Below are 16,504 nucleotides of genomic sequence, written 5' to 3'. Positions count from 1 at the left end.
CTAAAACGTTTTCAGTACAGCAGACGGGAGTCCATCACCATGACTGAGCGTTCGTTCCGAAACCGAAATATTTGGAGAGGAAACGGAAAGAAGAGAACAGGAACACTTTTGCTCCGCCGCTTAATTTCTAATTTCTTTTTTATTTTGGGGGGCGGGGTAGAGGGGAAGTTAAGCATAAATAAAAATAGAGAGATCCAGGGAGGGATCCATTCAACCAAAATTTCCGTAAATTTCGGTCCAAAACTCAATGGATCGGTTCGGTCCAACCGGAAAAGTTTCGAAAACACTGGTCAAAAAAAATTTGAGGTGGACCTCTTTTCCCGGTCGGACCGGTCTGAATTTTTGTTGAATGGATCGCGCCCCCAGAGTCCACCATCCTTCAACACTGGTCCTCCCCCGGCCAGATCCTCCCATCCCTTTGCAACACAGGTACCAATGGGTCAGCAGTTGTTCTTTGGAATAAACAACATGGCGGACTTGATCTCCCCACTAGTAAGCTTCACTACGATCACTCCTTTTAGAGGAATCATTTCTTGTTTGGTACTTTCGGTGGCATATGTTGCCAGCTTATATGTTTTAAAGTCTCCTTATCCCAGGTTAGTAAGCTATAAGATATTTTTTCTTTTTCAGTTTCGGAGTAATCTGATCAAAGAAAGTTTTTGTTAGACGGTTCACGTTTATAACCAATCAAATAAAGCTTAATAAAACTTTTCTGGCAAATGAAAGTTCATTTCAATTTACTCAACTTGACTTTAACCTTTTTTCGGACAGAACGAAAAGAACGCATTGCCGTCATTCTACATTACATATTCTACGTTTTCCCTGTACGTCGGTAACATTAAAATGGCTTTTTAAAATTTTTGATGAATCTATTTAAAAAAAACAAGAACAAAAACAATATACATGTATACAGGGTTTGCAATATAAGTATGAGTAACTGAGACTGTACACTAGACTAGGCTAAATTTAAGAATACCCGGCCACCTCTTTGCATATGATTGAATAACAAAAGTGCCTATTGTGATATACCTAGCAAGTGAATGAATAACTTAACCTTGTTGTTTTGTTCCTTTATCAGAGATCATCCCAAGACTATAAGACAGCGGTTTAGAAGCGTTTTTGTTGTCTCTCTGATGTCTCCGTTGTATGTTTGGCTTTGGGCAGATGGAACGAGTGATAAGACTGTAAGACTACAGATTGTTTATACAGTTAAACCCCTCTTTACAGACACCCGCTTACTGCGCTTTTCACAAACATGCAAACTCTAAAGTTCAAAAGCCGCCTTCACAATTGCGTTTTTCGCTGCCGTCAATCATAATTACGATCGCAAACAACGAACCTGGAAACACAGAAACACACAAAACAGATCGAAATCCACCAATCACAAATAACAAACCTTGACCTTTTGAACCCATTAAAGTAAAGTTTTGTTTCCTAGGAAGTCCATTAAGATGATTGACGGCAATCGTCAGTTGGCTTTTGAACTTCAGAATTCGCATGTTTGTTAAAAGCACAGTAATATGGACATCTCATTATTATGGACAGTTTGCTTTCTCCCTACGGAAAAAAAAGCCCTAACATTTTCTCTGAACTCAACCGGCTTAATGTGGACACTTTCTATGGCCCTCCTATCATCTTTATTAATGGAGTCTGACTGTATTGTAAATGCCACATAAGTTTCTGTGCTCTCTGTAATCACACTCTTGAGGTAGATAATGTAACAAGGGGTAACATGGGGTAACAAGGGGTAACAAGGGGTAACAAGGGTAACAAGGGTAACAAGGGGTAACAAGGGGGAACACGGGGTAAAAAGGGACCGTGACATGGGGTAACAAAGAGTAACATGGGGTAACAAGGGGTAACATGAGGTAACAAGGGTAACAATGGGGTAACAAGGGTAAAAAGGGGTAACAAGGGGGAACAAGGGTAAAAGGGGTAACAAAAGTAACAAGGGGTAAAAAGCAGTAACAAGGGAGAACAAGGGGGGACAAGGGTAACAAGGGGTAACAAAGGTGATAAGGGTAACAAGGGGTAACAAGGGTAACAAGGGGTACCAAGGGGTAACATGGGTAACATGGGGTAACAAGGGGGAAACAAGGGGTAGCACGGGGTAACAAGAGGTAACAAGGGGTAACAAGGGTAACAAGGGGTAACAAGGGTAACAAAGGGTAACAAGGGGTAACAAGGGTAACAAGGGGTAACAAGGTGTAACGAAGGGTAACAAGGGGTAACATGGGGTAACATGGGGTAACAAGGGGTAACATGGGGTAACAAGGGTAACAAGGGGTAACAAGAGAGAACAAGGGGGAACAAGGCTAACAAGGGGTAACAAGGGGTAACATGGGGTAACGAGGGGTAACAAGCAGTACCAAGGGTAACAAAGGGTAACAAGGGGGAACAAGGGGTAACATGGGAGAACATGGGATAACAAGGGTAACACGGGGAAACAAGGGGTAAAAAGGGAGAACAAGGTGGAACAAGGGTAACAAAGGGTAACAAGGGGTAACAAGGGGTAACATGGGGTAACATGGGGTAACAAGGGTAACAATGGGTAACAAGAGGTAACATGGGGTAACATGGGGTAACACGGGGTAAGAAGTGGTACCAAGGATAACAAAGGGTAACATTGGGTAACAAGGGTAACAAGGGTTAACAAGGGTCACAAGAGGTAACATGGGGTAACATGGGGTAACAAGGGGTAAAAAGGGGTAACATGGGGTAACAAGGTTAACAAGGGGTAACAAGTGTAGCAAAGGGTAACAAGTGGTAAGAAGGCAGAACAAGGGGAAACAAGGGTAACAAGGGTTAACAAAGGGTAACAAGGGTAACAAGGGGTAACAAGGGTAACAAAGGGTAACAAGGGGTAACAAGGGGTAACAAGGGTAACAAGGGGTAACAAGGGTAACAAAGGGTAACAAGGAACTATATACGACAGAGACTCTTAGACATAGAACAGCAAATATGGATTAGCAAAATACACAATGATGAACGAAAGGACCCGCATCAAAAAACAAACTGAAAACTTTTAGGAAATTTAAACTTACCCATGACTACGATAATTACCTCACAAATGTAAGAATCATCAATCATAGAGTAGCAATCACAAAGCTAAGATTAAGCAACCACAAACTAGCAATTGAAACTGGACGATATGTTAAACCCTATCAACCACCAGACCAAAGAATCTGTCCATTATGTAAAACTGGATTAGAAGATGAGGAGCATTTTTTGATGAATTGCATAGCCTATAGGGATCCTAGGAGAGAGTTGTTCAATACGCTAAAAAAGGAAACTAATCTTATTCTTGACTCTATGACTCCAAGCTCTGCCTTTACAACGTTGATAAGTATGAAGCAAGGAGAGAAAACGCAACAAATTGTGGCTAAATACGTATATGATCGCTTCCGCGAAAGAGATAGACGCGTTAAATATAACCTTGTTTAATAGTTGTATAAATTTTACGAATGTACACCTCTGTAATTATTGCACTAAAATCTTTGTTATCATTGTAAACACATGTGTCTGTAGGCGCTCTGTTGATAATAAAGCACTTATCCTTATCCAAGGGGTAACATGGGCTAACAAGGGTAACAAGGGGTAAAGAGGGGTAACATGGGGTAACAAGGGTAACAAGGGGTAACAAGTGGTACCAAGGGTAACAAGGGGTAACAAAGGTAACAAGAGGTACCATGGGGTAACAAAGGTAACAAGGGTAACAAGGGGGAACAAGGGGTAACAAAGGTAACAAGGGGTAACATGGGGTAACAAGGGTAACAAGGGGTAACATGGGGTAACAAGGGTATTAAACAAGGGGTAACAAGAGAGAACAAGGCTAACAAGGGGTAACAAGGGTAACAAGAGGTAACATGGGTTAACATTTTGATGAATTGCATAGCCTATAGGGATCCTAGGAGAGAGCTGTTCAATACGCTAAAAAAGGAAACTAATCTTATTCTTGACTCTATGACTCTAAGCTCTGCCTTTACAATGTTGATAAGTATGAAGCAAGGAGAGAAAACGCAAAAAATTGTGGCTAAATACATATACGATCGCTTCTGCAAAAGAGATAGACGCGTTAAATATAACCTTGTTTAATAGTTGTATAAATTTTACAAATGTACACCTCTGTAATTATTGCACGGAAATCTTTGTTATCGTCGTAAACACGCGTGTCTGTAGGCGCTCTGTTGATAATACAGCACTTATGCTATCCTATCCTATCCTGGGGTAACATGGGGTAACGAGGGGTAACAAGCAGTACCAAGGGTAACAAAGGGTAACAAGGGGTAACACGGGGTAACAAGGGGTAACATGGGGTAACATTGGTTACAAGGGATAACATGGCGTAACAAGGGGTAACAATGGGTAACAAGGGGTAACACGGGGTAACAAGGGGTAACAAGGGGTAACATGGGGCAACAAGGGGTAACAAGGGGTAACATGGGGCAACAAGGGAGAACAAGGGGGATCAAGGAGAACAAGGGGTAACAATGGGTTACATGGGGTAACAAGGGTAACAAGTTAACATCAGTGCTAATGTACAGTAAAAGTTGAACCTCACTTAAACTTTACATTTACCCGCAACCTTCCATCATTCCCTTTATTTTTATTTGCATGTCATTTAACTTTTTAGCATGTACACATGTAAAAATAATTCAACATTGGAAATCCATCTTTTGTTTATAATCCTCTATTATCTCCTTACAGACCTTAAGGGCGGCAAGAGTATAAAACCTTGGGGTATTTATTGACCAAAGGGTAGATTCTTGTTCACAATGACCAATTATTTGAGCTGAGTTTAGTGTTGGTTTTGGGCCCAGGTTCTTCTCTTAGTCAGATCATTCAAGTATATGAGACAGGTTGGCAGTCAAAACTGACCGTGAATTATTTGTTATTACCTGAAATCTATGACAAAATAAAAATCAATGAATCATTTTTCCTTGCCTACCCTTAGAGATCAAATATGTTAGAAGCACTTTAAGTTGACGGTTTATTTAACAGAATTTGCTACTTGTGTGTGTAGAACTCTATTTTTGGTTTTCAAGTGATGTCACAAAAATCCAAACACCAAAATTGCAACAACTTTCAAGGTTTTGTTTCCATCTAGCAAAAGATATCTTAAAAGTAAACTTCTATGCAAGTTTTTCACGTGATAGCATTTTCTGTTTTGAAAATATAGCTTTTTCTAATTTCCCAAGTTTACTCCATGTGTCATGACATCAATATGGCGACCGAGAAGGCTGTCACATATGCTAAAAAATGATTTTATCACATGATATTATCCCCTTTGAATGGTGGAAGTATGCAGGTGTATGTGCTGAAAAAATTGCCTGGGTCCTCAGGCGTATTGAAACACCTCATTAGTAAATACGAATTGTTTTGTCAAGCAAATGCGTGTGTATACCTATTATTTAAAGTGGAAATTGGTGAAAGATCTTTATTATTTCACAGGCAATAGGAAAACAATAGATACCTAGCAGGAGTAGTATCACAGTCAAGTCATTAAGCAGTCTTGATCAAAGCAAAAGTGATCTTGTTTGGTTATGAGTTGTAAGCTCTAATAATCATTAATAATAGAGAGAAGAAAAAGAGGAAACCGTGTTGTTTTTTTTTTTTAATGCAAGTGTGTGTTTAACTTTTCACCCAGTCAAAACAGTGGATAAATATAACACTTCCCAGTTTCTAAACAGAAATTCTCAACCACAAATACTATAAATTTTCATGACTGGTTGAGAGCTTCAGTTTCCACTTTTACCAATGTTAGACCATTGTAGCCGTTTTGCAACGTTTCGCAGAGCAAAACATCCCAAGTGGCAAGGAGCAAAGAGAGACAGCTGTGTTTGCAGGCTATAAGACCATTGCTTCCTTCTACTAACTAAAAATTGACCATTATTCACTACATAGCTCTGGCGAAATTGTAAGGCAGAGCTCCATTCCGTGAATGCCTGAGACTTGTAATCAAGGAAAATAATATAAATAAATAAATAATATATATTTTTGTTTACTCTCTAGGCACTATCCCTTTGGAAATATCTAGGAATACATTTGCAAAGTATATTCATTGCAATTTTGTTCCCTTTACTATTGACTATGGTAAGACAATGTTACGTTATTATTCTTTAATCATGTATCTGCTGTGAATTTGTTAAGGTAAAAAGGTAAAGGCGCACACGAGCCAAAGGCCCAAACGGCCGGAGCTTATCCCGGCTTCATTAGCATAAAGCACCTAGGAGTACTGCTACTCCCCCCTGGACCAGATACTAGTCCATCGCAGGGTTACCCCCCAGCAGTATGTCGCCGGTAGCCATTTATACACCTGGGTGAGGAGAGACAAAGGGAAGTAAAGTTCCTTGTCGAAGGAAACAACGCGACGGGCGTGGCTTGAACCCGAGACCTCCAGATCCGGAGTTCGAGGTGTTAACCACTCGGTCACTCATGCCTCCACTGAATTTGTTAAGGAAGTTACCAATTATTATTGTTGTTGTTATTATTATTGTTATTATTATCAATATCATTATCATTATTATTATTATTATTATAATTTTGATTTTCCCAAAAAAATTGTAAACATTACGTTCAGTGATGAATTAAGTGGTATATATAATTTATATCTTCTAGATTTTGTTCTTTGGTCCTACCATGTTACTGTATTTTAGTAGAGAATTTGTCAGTGTAAAAGGTAAGGTTCAGCTTTAAATTTGCTGGCAGATTATTACTACTGTAAGCAACTGTTTAGTGAGGTCATTAGACAATAAGATTGTGGAATTTGCAATGAACTCCAGTAGCGTTAAGGAGTGTGAAAATTGAATTACAACATTATTTGATTGACTGTTAACAAACATTTTTTCTACCTTTTTTTTGTTGTTTGCGGCAGGTTTTCTTGAATACCCATCAAGCTGGGTTAATTCAATTAATTTACGGAATTACCTTGTGGTAAGACATTCCATGTTCAGGCTACACTGTGTGATTTGTTGCTTATTTTTATCAGTCTCCACCTGGTACACGTACAATAATAGCTGACTCATCTCCATAGTGCCTGCGACACAGAAGAGTGTCAGTTCTGTAAGAGCAATTGTCCCGATATAATGCTTATGTGGTGCACATTGTGCCCATCAATGATAACCTCGCTGCCCTCAAATAAGCACTGCATTTGAGAGAAAAAAGGTTCTGAGCACTGCCCCCGAAAAAGCGCCGAGACCCTGATATATAATCAAAATCAAAAGACGTTAATAATACCATAGTTAACACAATTCTTTGTCGCGTCCAACTTTCAAATAAACAGCGCCCTAAAATTAGCGAGCTGCCCTCGAATAAGCTCCACATTTGAGGTGTGAAAAATAATCCTCTCGGCGTTTATTTGAGTAAATAACATAGTTTATCATGGTGTTTTCAAATCTTTTCCCCTAGGCTCCATTAAGCGAGGAGTTTGTATTCAGAGCATGTCTGCTGCCGATGTTAGTGCCAGGCTTTGGGAATGTCATGCCAATATTTATTTGTCCTTTATTTTTTGGAGTAGGTAAGACTGTATTTTCGTGTAACCACCAAGCCTCTATCTCGACCATTTCAACCACAACGTCTGTGCCAGCACTGCTAATTTACCCCAAGCGATCCAAACTCACGTTACGAGGAAAGGGTGTAAAGTTATTTACATACCATAGGTGACGCGTGCTAGACGCGCTGGTGTTGGTGCGCAGATCTCTGTCTTGTAAATGTACTTCTCAGACAAAATCCTATTTTCAACGCTCGCCTCAAGCGTGACAACGGTGCGTCTGTTTCAACTGTTTATTAATTATTGCAAATTTTACAGCAAGCAATATCCATTGCCCGCAGTTAGTAGATTAACTAGTCGAGGAGAGCAGTGGTTACACGTATGTTATATGTATACAAATAGCTCACAAGCAAGACTAGAGAAAAAAATAAAAAATGTTAAATAAATAAATAAAAATAACTTCAATTCAATTAAGTTTACAATCATGTATATTGTAACTATAAGAAGCCGAGTTTTCCGGAAATTTTTGTTATTAAGTCGGGTTAAATTGATATAATCATTTTCTTCTGAAAGTATTCGGAGTAAAGTGTCGTGGACATTGACTTTAAAGTTATTTTTGGACATTTTTACGCATTTCACACGGTAGACTATTCCAGATTTTTACACCATATCTTGTATAATCTTGAGTGTTTAACATAATAATTAGCACAATTAGACTCTTTTCACTTAACGTGAGTTTGGGCCGCCTTTTACATGTATTTACCAGCACATACAACCATCACCAATAACCTGCGTAGCAAGCGTTTCCTTTTATCGTTATCTTTGGCGTGAAGTATGGTTGATGTGTCAGTGTAAGACCTACAAAAAGTAAAAACACGGTGTTACAGTACTTAATTTCCAATAAAGATTAATTAAGGTCATGAATTTATTACCAAAAATAATTGACATAGTTTGTCTTGTTCTTTAGCTCATATTCACCATGTTATTGAAAGATTGCAGCATGGGGAGAATCCAAAAGATGTCTGGTTTAGTGCAAGTAAGTTCTAGCCGCTGTCATCTACACTGTAAGTAGCCTGCAAGCAAGCTCTCCCGGGCGCTCTGGCGGTGGGGTGGGAAAAGAAGAAAGGAAATCTTGCAACTATGTCTCTGGAATATGAATTCCTACTCCAATTCCCCTGTTGCTCCCTGTCGATTGAGCTGTCAGATTTCCGCCAATCAACTCGAAGCGGAAACGAGCGCGCATGTAACCAAACATTGAAAAAAAAGGTGCCAAGGGTAATGACGTCATTACTAAGATCATCTCCGCCAATCAGCATTTTACATTTTGCAAGCTCTCCTTCCTTTTCCCACCCCGCTGCCAGAGCGCCCCGGAGAGCTTGCTCGCAGGCTACAGTGTAAGCAGTAGCTAACAAGTATATTCACGTCCCTGATACTGCATTCCTCTACATGTAACCAAAAACATTGTCCCTCCCAACTTTACCCTACTGAGGAGTACCTGGATTTACGAACCGTTCCGACAATTGACGAATGTTACCGAAGATGACTTGTTTTGACTACCTCAGAACATTGCTGAAGATAGATCGATCAGTTTCGACGACCCTCAATCTTTTTTAAGGGTTGTCTGACGATTTGCGATAGTCGCCAATGCTTCTAACATAGTAAAAGATTAGACTGCGAGCACTGTCTCGTTGAGAGAAATGTCGGACTACAAGCAGTGTATCAAAGAGGGGCACACTTTAACAGCGAGACATTTCGTCTTTGTTAAATGTGTGATGATTAATAAAACCGCAGAAATGCTATTTAGACGTGATCTGTGCGCAAGTGTAATTACGCATAATGGTATGAGTTTGCAGATGTAGGCTTAGTAACTGAATAGAATAATGATGGAAATTCATCAATTTTATGTCAAACCAGAGTTATAATGTATATTAATGGTTTCCTTTTTAGTCTTTCAGTTTGGTTACACAACAGTCTTTGGAGGTTACTCTGCTTTTTTGTTTTTACGAACTGGTGAGTGTTTTGCTGTGTTTCGAATCCAGAGTCATGCACAAATTAAACAAACAACTGAACATTGCTAATTAAGTACTGGAAGTCCGTGAGACTCACTTCAAATTTTGTAAGAATTATACCTTTCACCAATGAACTACAATTTCAGCAAAACCAGAGACAGGAGAAATATGGAAACCCGAAAAATGCTGAATTTTCAGCAATGAGAGCTAAAACCTAGTTGTTGTCAGAGGAACGAAAAATCCTACCTGAAAAATCAATAATTCCAAAACAAAGTTATGCATCTGCATTTTATGAATAGGGCAAATTGAGAAAATAAAACTAAAGTTCGTCGGAAAGGGAACGGGGGAAGGCGAAATGTGGAGGTCGAGAGCGCGAAGCGCGCGAGGGATGGAAGGAAGGAGTGAAAAGATAACCTCTCCTACTTCCCTCGCGTGTTTCTCGCGTTCTAGCACGCCAGTCCGATTTCTAGATACAGAACGGTAAGGTTTAGCAAATATCGCATCTGTAGAAATGCCCCAGTTATTATCGTCTCTGTTTTTTGTTTCCTAGGTCATCTAATTGGTCCTGTAGTATGTCATAGTTTTTGTAATTTCATGGGATTTCCTCAAGTTGAACAGGTGCCAAGCGCGAAATTTCCACGACGTAAGTTTTATCAGGTGTTATGCATTTAACTTAAATTGACGCGGTAGAATTAGCTAAACGACACAGTTTTGCTTAAGCTTGAAAATTTTGCTATGAACTACGCCTCCTGCTCTTTTCGAGCAGCAGTGTATTCTTTCTCGTTCCCTTCGAACTGATAAGAGGGAGCTTTGTAACGATAAAGTCGATCGGAACCATAGGTTGAAAAGAACTCGAATTGCAGTTTCCCTTTTGAACACATCTTGCTCGCCCCGGGCCATTGATGGATTGTCTTACATAAATAAGTGGTTGTGTGGGTTGCGTCGTTGGGAAAACAGGTTAGCAGCGCAAGGAACGGAAACATTAAATGTTCGTATTTAACTCCTCTCCATCTACCAAAATTAGCGCTCCAAACCTTCAGTTTTTTAACACATATTTAAGCTTGCTTTTTTTAGCTGTTTTTATTCTCGTCGATCCCCTAATGCTCACGCCATGAGTATAAAACACTCTTGACTAAATAAATGATTTGTTTTCTGTATTTTTGCAGTTATAACTGCGTCATTTATGATTGGACTGATTTTGTTCCTGGTGCTAGCATTACCACTGACCAACCCATCGTGGTATCACTCTGTGTATTATCATGAACAGTTGCGAGATGGGTGATGACGAACAAGTCGTAAAGGCATCACTACAAATACATTGCGGCAGTCAAAATTAAATAGCCGTTGGAGTAATCGACTTTTAGTTAGAAAAAAACTTGTGGTCGGTTTCCGCGCTCATTTGCTTCTGAATTCACTTTGAGGAACTTTCGGAATGTGTAACAAGAATTTTTACCTCCTCTTCTAACTTATTTATGCCCAAACTTTACTCAATGCCAATGAATAAAAATCAGTCAAGAATTTTTTACCTACAAGTAAGATTCTCGAAATTTCTGTGGATGCAATTGTAAATTATATGATTTTTAGGGTCACAGCCGATCACGTCCCAGGGAGTAATGGAATAAAAGAGGTTGCAGTTAACTATAATAGTTTGAGTAAACCCTTTTTAAAAATATTTAAGAGGGAAATTGATGGTGTAAACCCAGTCGTTATTTCACAGCTGAATGAAACATTCTAGTTCTCTCGATATCAAATATATGACACTCTCAGATATTTAATAAACGAATCTTTCATTACATTTTGCTTATTTAATAAACTGTTTCCAGTCATGCCTAAGCTACTCATACACTCCCCTAGTGCCTTTAAATTAGGCCGATTCATCAAAGACATCACATCAAGTGAGAACGCAAAAAACGTGCGGAAATGACTAAACGCGCTCAATTTTCCGCTCTGCCATTGCTTAGTTGGGCTTTGATGTCGTCATGCTGTCCTTGCTTCGTGTTTACTTGTTTTGATCTTCTGCTTTCTTTATTTTTTCACGCGCAGCCTCACGGGTAAACTCATGGCTTGAAAAAAAAAACTTGAATCTTCCATTCGCACATCTCCCATAATAAACCTTGTTTGCCCCCCCCCCCCCCCCCAAAAAAAAAAAAAAAAAAATTGTTGCAAAAGAATTATCTTCAGTCCACGCAGTATTGGGACCCCTGTAATGCTCAGGAGAAATTAACTAAAACCAAGCGTATGCGAAATTGACGGGAAGCGACGGGGGGGAGGGGGGGGCAAACAAAGTGTATTATAAGAGTTGTGCAAATGGCGAATTCCAGATTATTCTTTGGACAAACCGTTTCACAATTTGCTTGCCCATGGGCCATTGCTTGCATCTCTTAGTTAATGATTACCCTTGAGTATTAGGCGAGTGAGCTTATTATTATAAAAAAGGTATTTGCCCTGCAAGAAATTCTTATTGCCCCGGACTAAAGGACAGAGCTTCCCTTAAGCGCTGTTAAAGAACTGGCAGTCTTTCATAACACCCAGAGTGACACCAAAATCTGCAATTTAGACCCGAAATGCTAAGCATCCTCGCCCTTCTCATATGGGAGACTTTTGCTAAAGATGCTTTCCATTGCAAAATCTGGATTTAGCAGTTTGCATAAAACGTTAAATCCAAAAAATAGACGATTTCAACGCTGATTTATCCGTTCTGAAGGTGAATTTCATTTACGAAAACCAAATCCGCAGCTTAAGTGTTTTATAGGTTAGTCCGAAGAGGGATTTGCAAAATTGTTCTCGTGATCAGTGGTCTTTTTTTGCCAATTACAGAACGGCATTGTTTTTTCAAATCCTCTTCTGGATTTCCCAAAAAACGGAAATAAAGGAAATCTAAGGACGGAGTTTTCGGCGTAAAAATCTGTTCTTGGATTTCGTGTGTGGTTGAAAATCTGTTTCATAAACTAAATCCAGATTTCCTAATCGAATGCACCCTTAATTTCAGTCAGCGTTCTTTATTGAATTTGATCCATGACAACTTCTTCTCAGGTTGATTAAATTGTCGAATGTCCTCAACAAGTGTTGAGGACGACTCTCGTTCAGACGATCGGTTATAACCTACTCTTCCAAAAATGTATACACCTGTTTCAGTAAAGGTTGTTTTTGGATTTTTGGTCAACGCAGAATACAACAATGAAATGTTGCTTGAGTGACCATCAAACAATAGCTCTCAAAGACCAAAGCATGATTCCCAAAGCAACCTTTATTGAAATAGGTGTATATAGGAAGAATCATGACGGACAAGCCTATTAGCAAACTCGCACTTTAAGTCTTATTGATTTACTGGTGAATCAGTTTACGATATCCGATTCACTCAGCTGTGAAGTTTTAACCTTTTTTAAAAGTTCCAGACCGCCGATCAGTACCACAACTTTCATCAAATTTCTAGATTCTTATTTGGTAACTTGATGCTGGACACATCCCGAACGTTTGCAACACATCAGATAGTTCCTACAGCCATCCAGGGAAATTTTTTCTCAATCTCCTTTGAAATCAATCGTATTTTCTCTGCTGGATCACTTGAGACGTCCTTGTATTTCTCAAAGAGCTCTTCCACCTCTTGCTTGGCCTGCTCTTTAGCCAATGGCTCTAACTTCGCGTTAAACAACTTGACTTGTTCCTCGGCCAAGAAAAAAACGTACTCTTCTTCATCGGTAATGGTTTTGTCCGCCTTTGTGCAACAGCGGTCCAGTGTAATGCCAATGGTCGCAAGAAGAGCAACTACCACTACCATCACAATCGCGATCATGTGTGATTCAGCTTCAATGGATTCGATCTCGAGCAAAATCATGGACTTCTCCAAGGGACTCGATGTTGTGTTGTAACGCTGTTCAGCCGCACCAAGTTTGTAGCAAACGTAATAATCAGCTTGAACATAAACAAACAAGAGCCAAACAATTGGAGCAAAGAGGCAAAGATATAAAGATCTACGGTAACGCCTCCAGATACTTTGGCGAAAACGTCTTGGAAGAGAACAGGATCCCAGTGTCAGATGCCAAAAAGGTTTCGATAGCATCAAAGCAAGGCAAAGTAAAAGCACTGCAGGCGCAGTTATAAACAGCATACTGTAAACTCCGTAATTCTGCTCAGGGCATTGGAAAGCCAACTTACTTAGGCCCAGCTTCATGACCACAACACCGCCTGACAGAGCTCCTTTTTTCAGTGGTAGTTGCACCTTCTTTATGGAATCTTTAATGGAAGAAAGTCCACCGAAGACTTTCTGACTAAGGGTTGTTGATTGATTAGCTGGCGCTTGGTCGGCCATGATGACTTCTACCACCTTCTAGGTGTAGCCAGGAAGATCCAAGAATGTGTGATTGGAAGGAAGAATTGGGCAGCTGTTATCAGAAAAGAAAAAAAAAATGAGTGATGCTTCTCCAGTCGAGTTAGTTTTTGTTGGATACCTCAAACATTTCTCTCTTTATACATTATTCAGATAGTTTAGCTTTCTATTCTTTTCAGGTAATGGAGAATAATTGTAAAGAGTTTTTTCCTTTGATTTAGGTTGCAAGTCCCACCCGCTGTTACCTGCTGCGATCTCAGTTGTCTATTGTATAAGTGACATCATCTTTCCTCTGAATCTTGATCTCGAATCTGAATAGTTCTGGTTAAAACGTTACTATGCTGTTTGCGTTGAAATTCGCAACTAAAACAATCAAAGACATTTATGTTTAGTTGGTGTAATTATTTTTTTAAAAGTCATCATACATTTGCACTAAATAGATACCTACTTAACTGTGATCGTTGTTTGCGGGTCATTTTATCAATCATCTCAACGTTTGATGCAGTTAACAGACAATCTCCACAAATCGGGTTTGATCGGGATACTTGCCAGGGTTTCTTAGCACTTTCATGAAGTGATAAGGCAATAGCTTATTCACAGGTTTAAACGATCGTTTAAAAAAAAAAATACCCGCAAAGAGAGAGGGGAATGGGCGGGGACTGGGGCACGCTTCATCGATTGCTTTGGTGGCTTTCGACTCGAAAGCCTCGAAACAGTAGAATCAAAGAAATGGAGCGACACTTGAAAGTTTCAAAATCTGATAAATCCCGTGGCCCTGTTAGTGTCCCCATTTATTTTGAAATATATTCAAGATCAAATTGGACTTTGGAAACCATAGTATCAGAGAAAAACCTCTCAGTAGGTAAAGGAATCAGGAGACTAAACCCATAAATAGCGTCGACGCTGCAACTCCAAACAAGGGGCGGGTGCTTTTTCACTGCTGGTTATCAACGTCACTGAGAGCAACTATTGAACAACATAGATAAGGAAGTCATTTTTACTGTTTATAATTGGATTGCTTTTGCTAGAAATAAAATTGATGTCCCACTTGCAAAACCGCCGATAAGAACTCGACGTATTATATCATTAACAAGAGAATTCAGAGCGATAAATACAGAAAAACAGGTTCCTCTAATACTAAAGAATAGTTCAAAATATTACCCGGGATTGTCGTTAATTAATGACTATGAAAAGTTACCCCTAGTATGTGTGGGTAGGAGTTTCACATTAGTAAAGACCAAAGTAAAGGAGTGGATTTCACTTTAGTGGAGACCCATCAAAAGAGTGGGTTTCATCTTAGTGAAGACCCAAGAAAAGGAGTGGATTTCACCTTACTGAAGACCCATCAAAAGAGTGGGTTTCATCTTAGTGGAGACCGAAGTAAAAGAATAGATTTCGTGTTAGTGGAGACCCATCAAACGAGGTTTCATCATAGTGGAGACGCAAGTAATGGACTGGGTTTAATCTCAGTGCAGACCCATGCAAAGGAGTGGGTTTCATCTTAGGTAAGACTCATTTAAAAGGAGTGGGTTTCATTTTAGATGAGACTCATGTAAAGGAGAGGGTTTCAGTTTAGATAAGACTCATGTAAAGGATGGGGTTTTCTTAGTGGACAAGCAAGTTATAAGGAGCAGGTTTTATCTTAGGAAGAGGCTCATGATCAAGTAAAGGAGCAGGTTTCACTCTTAGGTAACACTCACGGAAGGACAGGGTTTCATCTTAGTGGAGACCCGAGTAAAGAGCAGGTTTCATCTTAGTGCAGACCCAAGGAAAGGAGTGGGTTTCTTCTTAGTGTAGATCCGAATAAATATGTGGGTTTTATCTAAGTATACTTCCTGGAAAACCAAGTAAAGGAGTGGGTCTAGTCTTTGAGAGACCTATTAAGTAAAGAAGTGGAGAGACAACTTTATGAAATCATCATCGTCAAAACCATTATTGCCCTAATTGCCAAAATCTAGTCAATAGAACACTTGCAGCAGATGACGTAACTGAGCCCGAGATAAGAAACTTTTTGCTTAAGAGACATTTCATTAGTTTTAACCGAATATAATGATTCCAGGGGGAATCCTCTTCATCCAGTTTCGATGCTAGAATTAAATTGTAGCCAAGAAGTTTAGTCTAATATGAAGAGAGGGAGTCCGGGAAGGCCGAAGTCAATCGGACATCCATCCTTGTCTACAATGCCTTGTGTCAAACCAAGAGAGAATAATACGATCACTCTGTCTTGGTGATCAAACATCCTAGGTATTATATTAGGAAAGAAACTTGTTTTATACCCAACTCGGATCATGTTGGCTTAGGGAAGGGGTAGGTGCGCAGTTTCCCTGAAATCGAAATGTATAATGATACCGTAATTCAATGCTTTGCGTGCGTATGAATAACTCTTTATTAACCGTTAGGTTTTCAATTAGGATTTAGCCTTGTATTGTAAATATTTATATTGGAGTTAAAATTCTTACTATAAATGTTCTTCAACTATTTGACTCTGAATATGACTACAGCACAGGGATGTCGAAACGTCAGTCACTGTCTACAACAACAATCCTATTAATTAAGGACTACGTTCACCCGGACGATCGAACTCTACCTACTTTTATAAATGTTCTTGTGACAAATTTTCAAAAAAAAGTCAGAAATTGTCCTGGAAGGCACAGTCATTATGAAAAGGTTGTGATCTAG

At 39.4% G+C, this 16,504-nt stretch overlaps 2 protein-coding genes across 2 annotated transcripts; one reads left to right on the top strand and one right to left on the bottom strand.

Moving 5' to 3' along the window:
* Positions 1-462: 462 nt before the first annotated feature.
* LOC140943578 (CAAX prenyl protease 2-like) lies at positions 463-11,293 on the top strand. Its single transcript, XM_073392682.1, has 10 exons — positions 463-596; positions 1,079-1,184; positions 6,013-6,093; positions 6,619-6,679; positions 6,875-6,933; positions 7,408-7,516; positions 8,457-8,525; positions 9,437-9,499; positions 10,049-10,141; positions 10,665-11,293. The coding sequence occupies exons 1-10, from the start codon at positions 469-471 to the stop codon at positions 10,778-10,780; spliced, it is 885 nt and encodes a 294-aa protein (XP_073248783.1). The 5' UTR covers positions 463-468; the 3' UTR covers positions 10,781-11,293.
* A 1,669-nt stretch (positions 11,294-12,962) lies between these two features.
* Positions 12,963-13,869, bottom strand: LOC140942498 (uncharacterized). The gene has a single exon (XM_073391409.1). It carries the CDS (start codon positions 13,805-13,807, stop codon positions 12,983-12,985), a length of 825 nt encoding a protein of 274 aa, XP_073247510.1. The 5' UTR covers positions 13,808-13,869; the 3' UTR covers positions 12,963-12,982.
* Between the last annotated feature and the right edge of the window lie 2,635 nt (positions 13,870-16,504).

Source organism: Porites lutea, chromosome 7, assembly GCF_958299795.1.
Source record: "Porites lutea chromosome 7, jaPorLute2.1, whole genome shotgun sequence".
NCBI classification, from domain to species: Eukaryota; Metazoa; Cnidaria; class Anthozoa; order Scleractinia; family Poritidae; genus Porites; species Porites lutea.
The sequence above is the reverse complement of the archived record's forward strand: the minus strand, read 5'-3'. Positions and strand labels throughout refer to the sequence as shown.

Coding starts and splice junctions, on each gene's coding strand:
- LOC140943578 (XM_073392682.1), top strand. CDS start 469: ATGGCGGACTTGATCTCCCCACTAGTAAGCTTCACTACGATCACTCCT. Junction 597..1,078: donor TTAAAGTCTCCTTATCCCAG/GTTAGTAAGCTA, acceptor TTCCTTTATCAG/AGATCATCCCAAGACTATAA. Junction 6,680..6,874: donor AGAATTTGTCAGTGTAAAAG/GTAAGGTTCAGC, acceptor TGTTTGCGGCAG/GTTTTCTTGAATACCCATCA.
- LOC140942498 (XM_073391409.1), bottom strand. CDS start 13,807: ATGGCCGACCAAGCGCCAGCTAATCAATCAACAACCCTTAGTCAGAAA.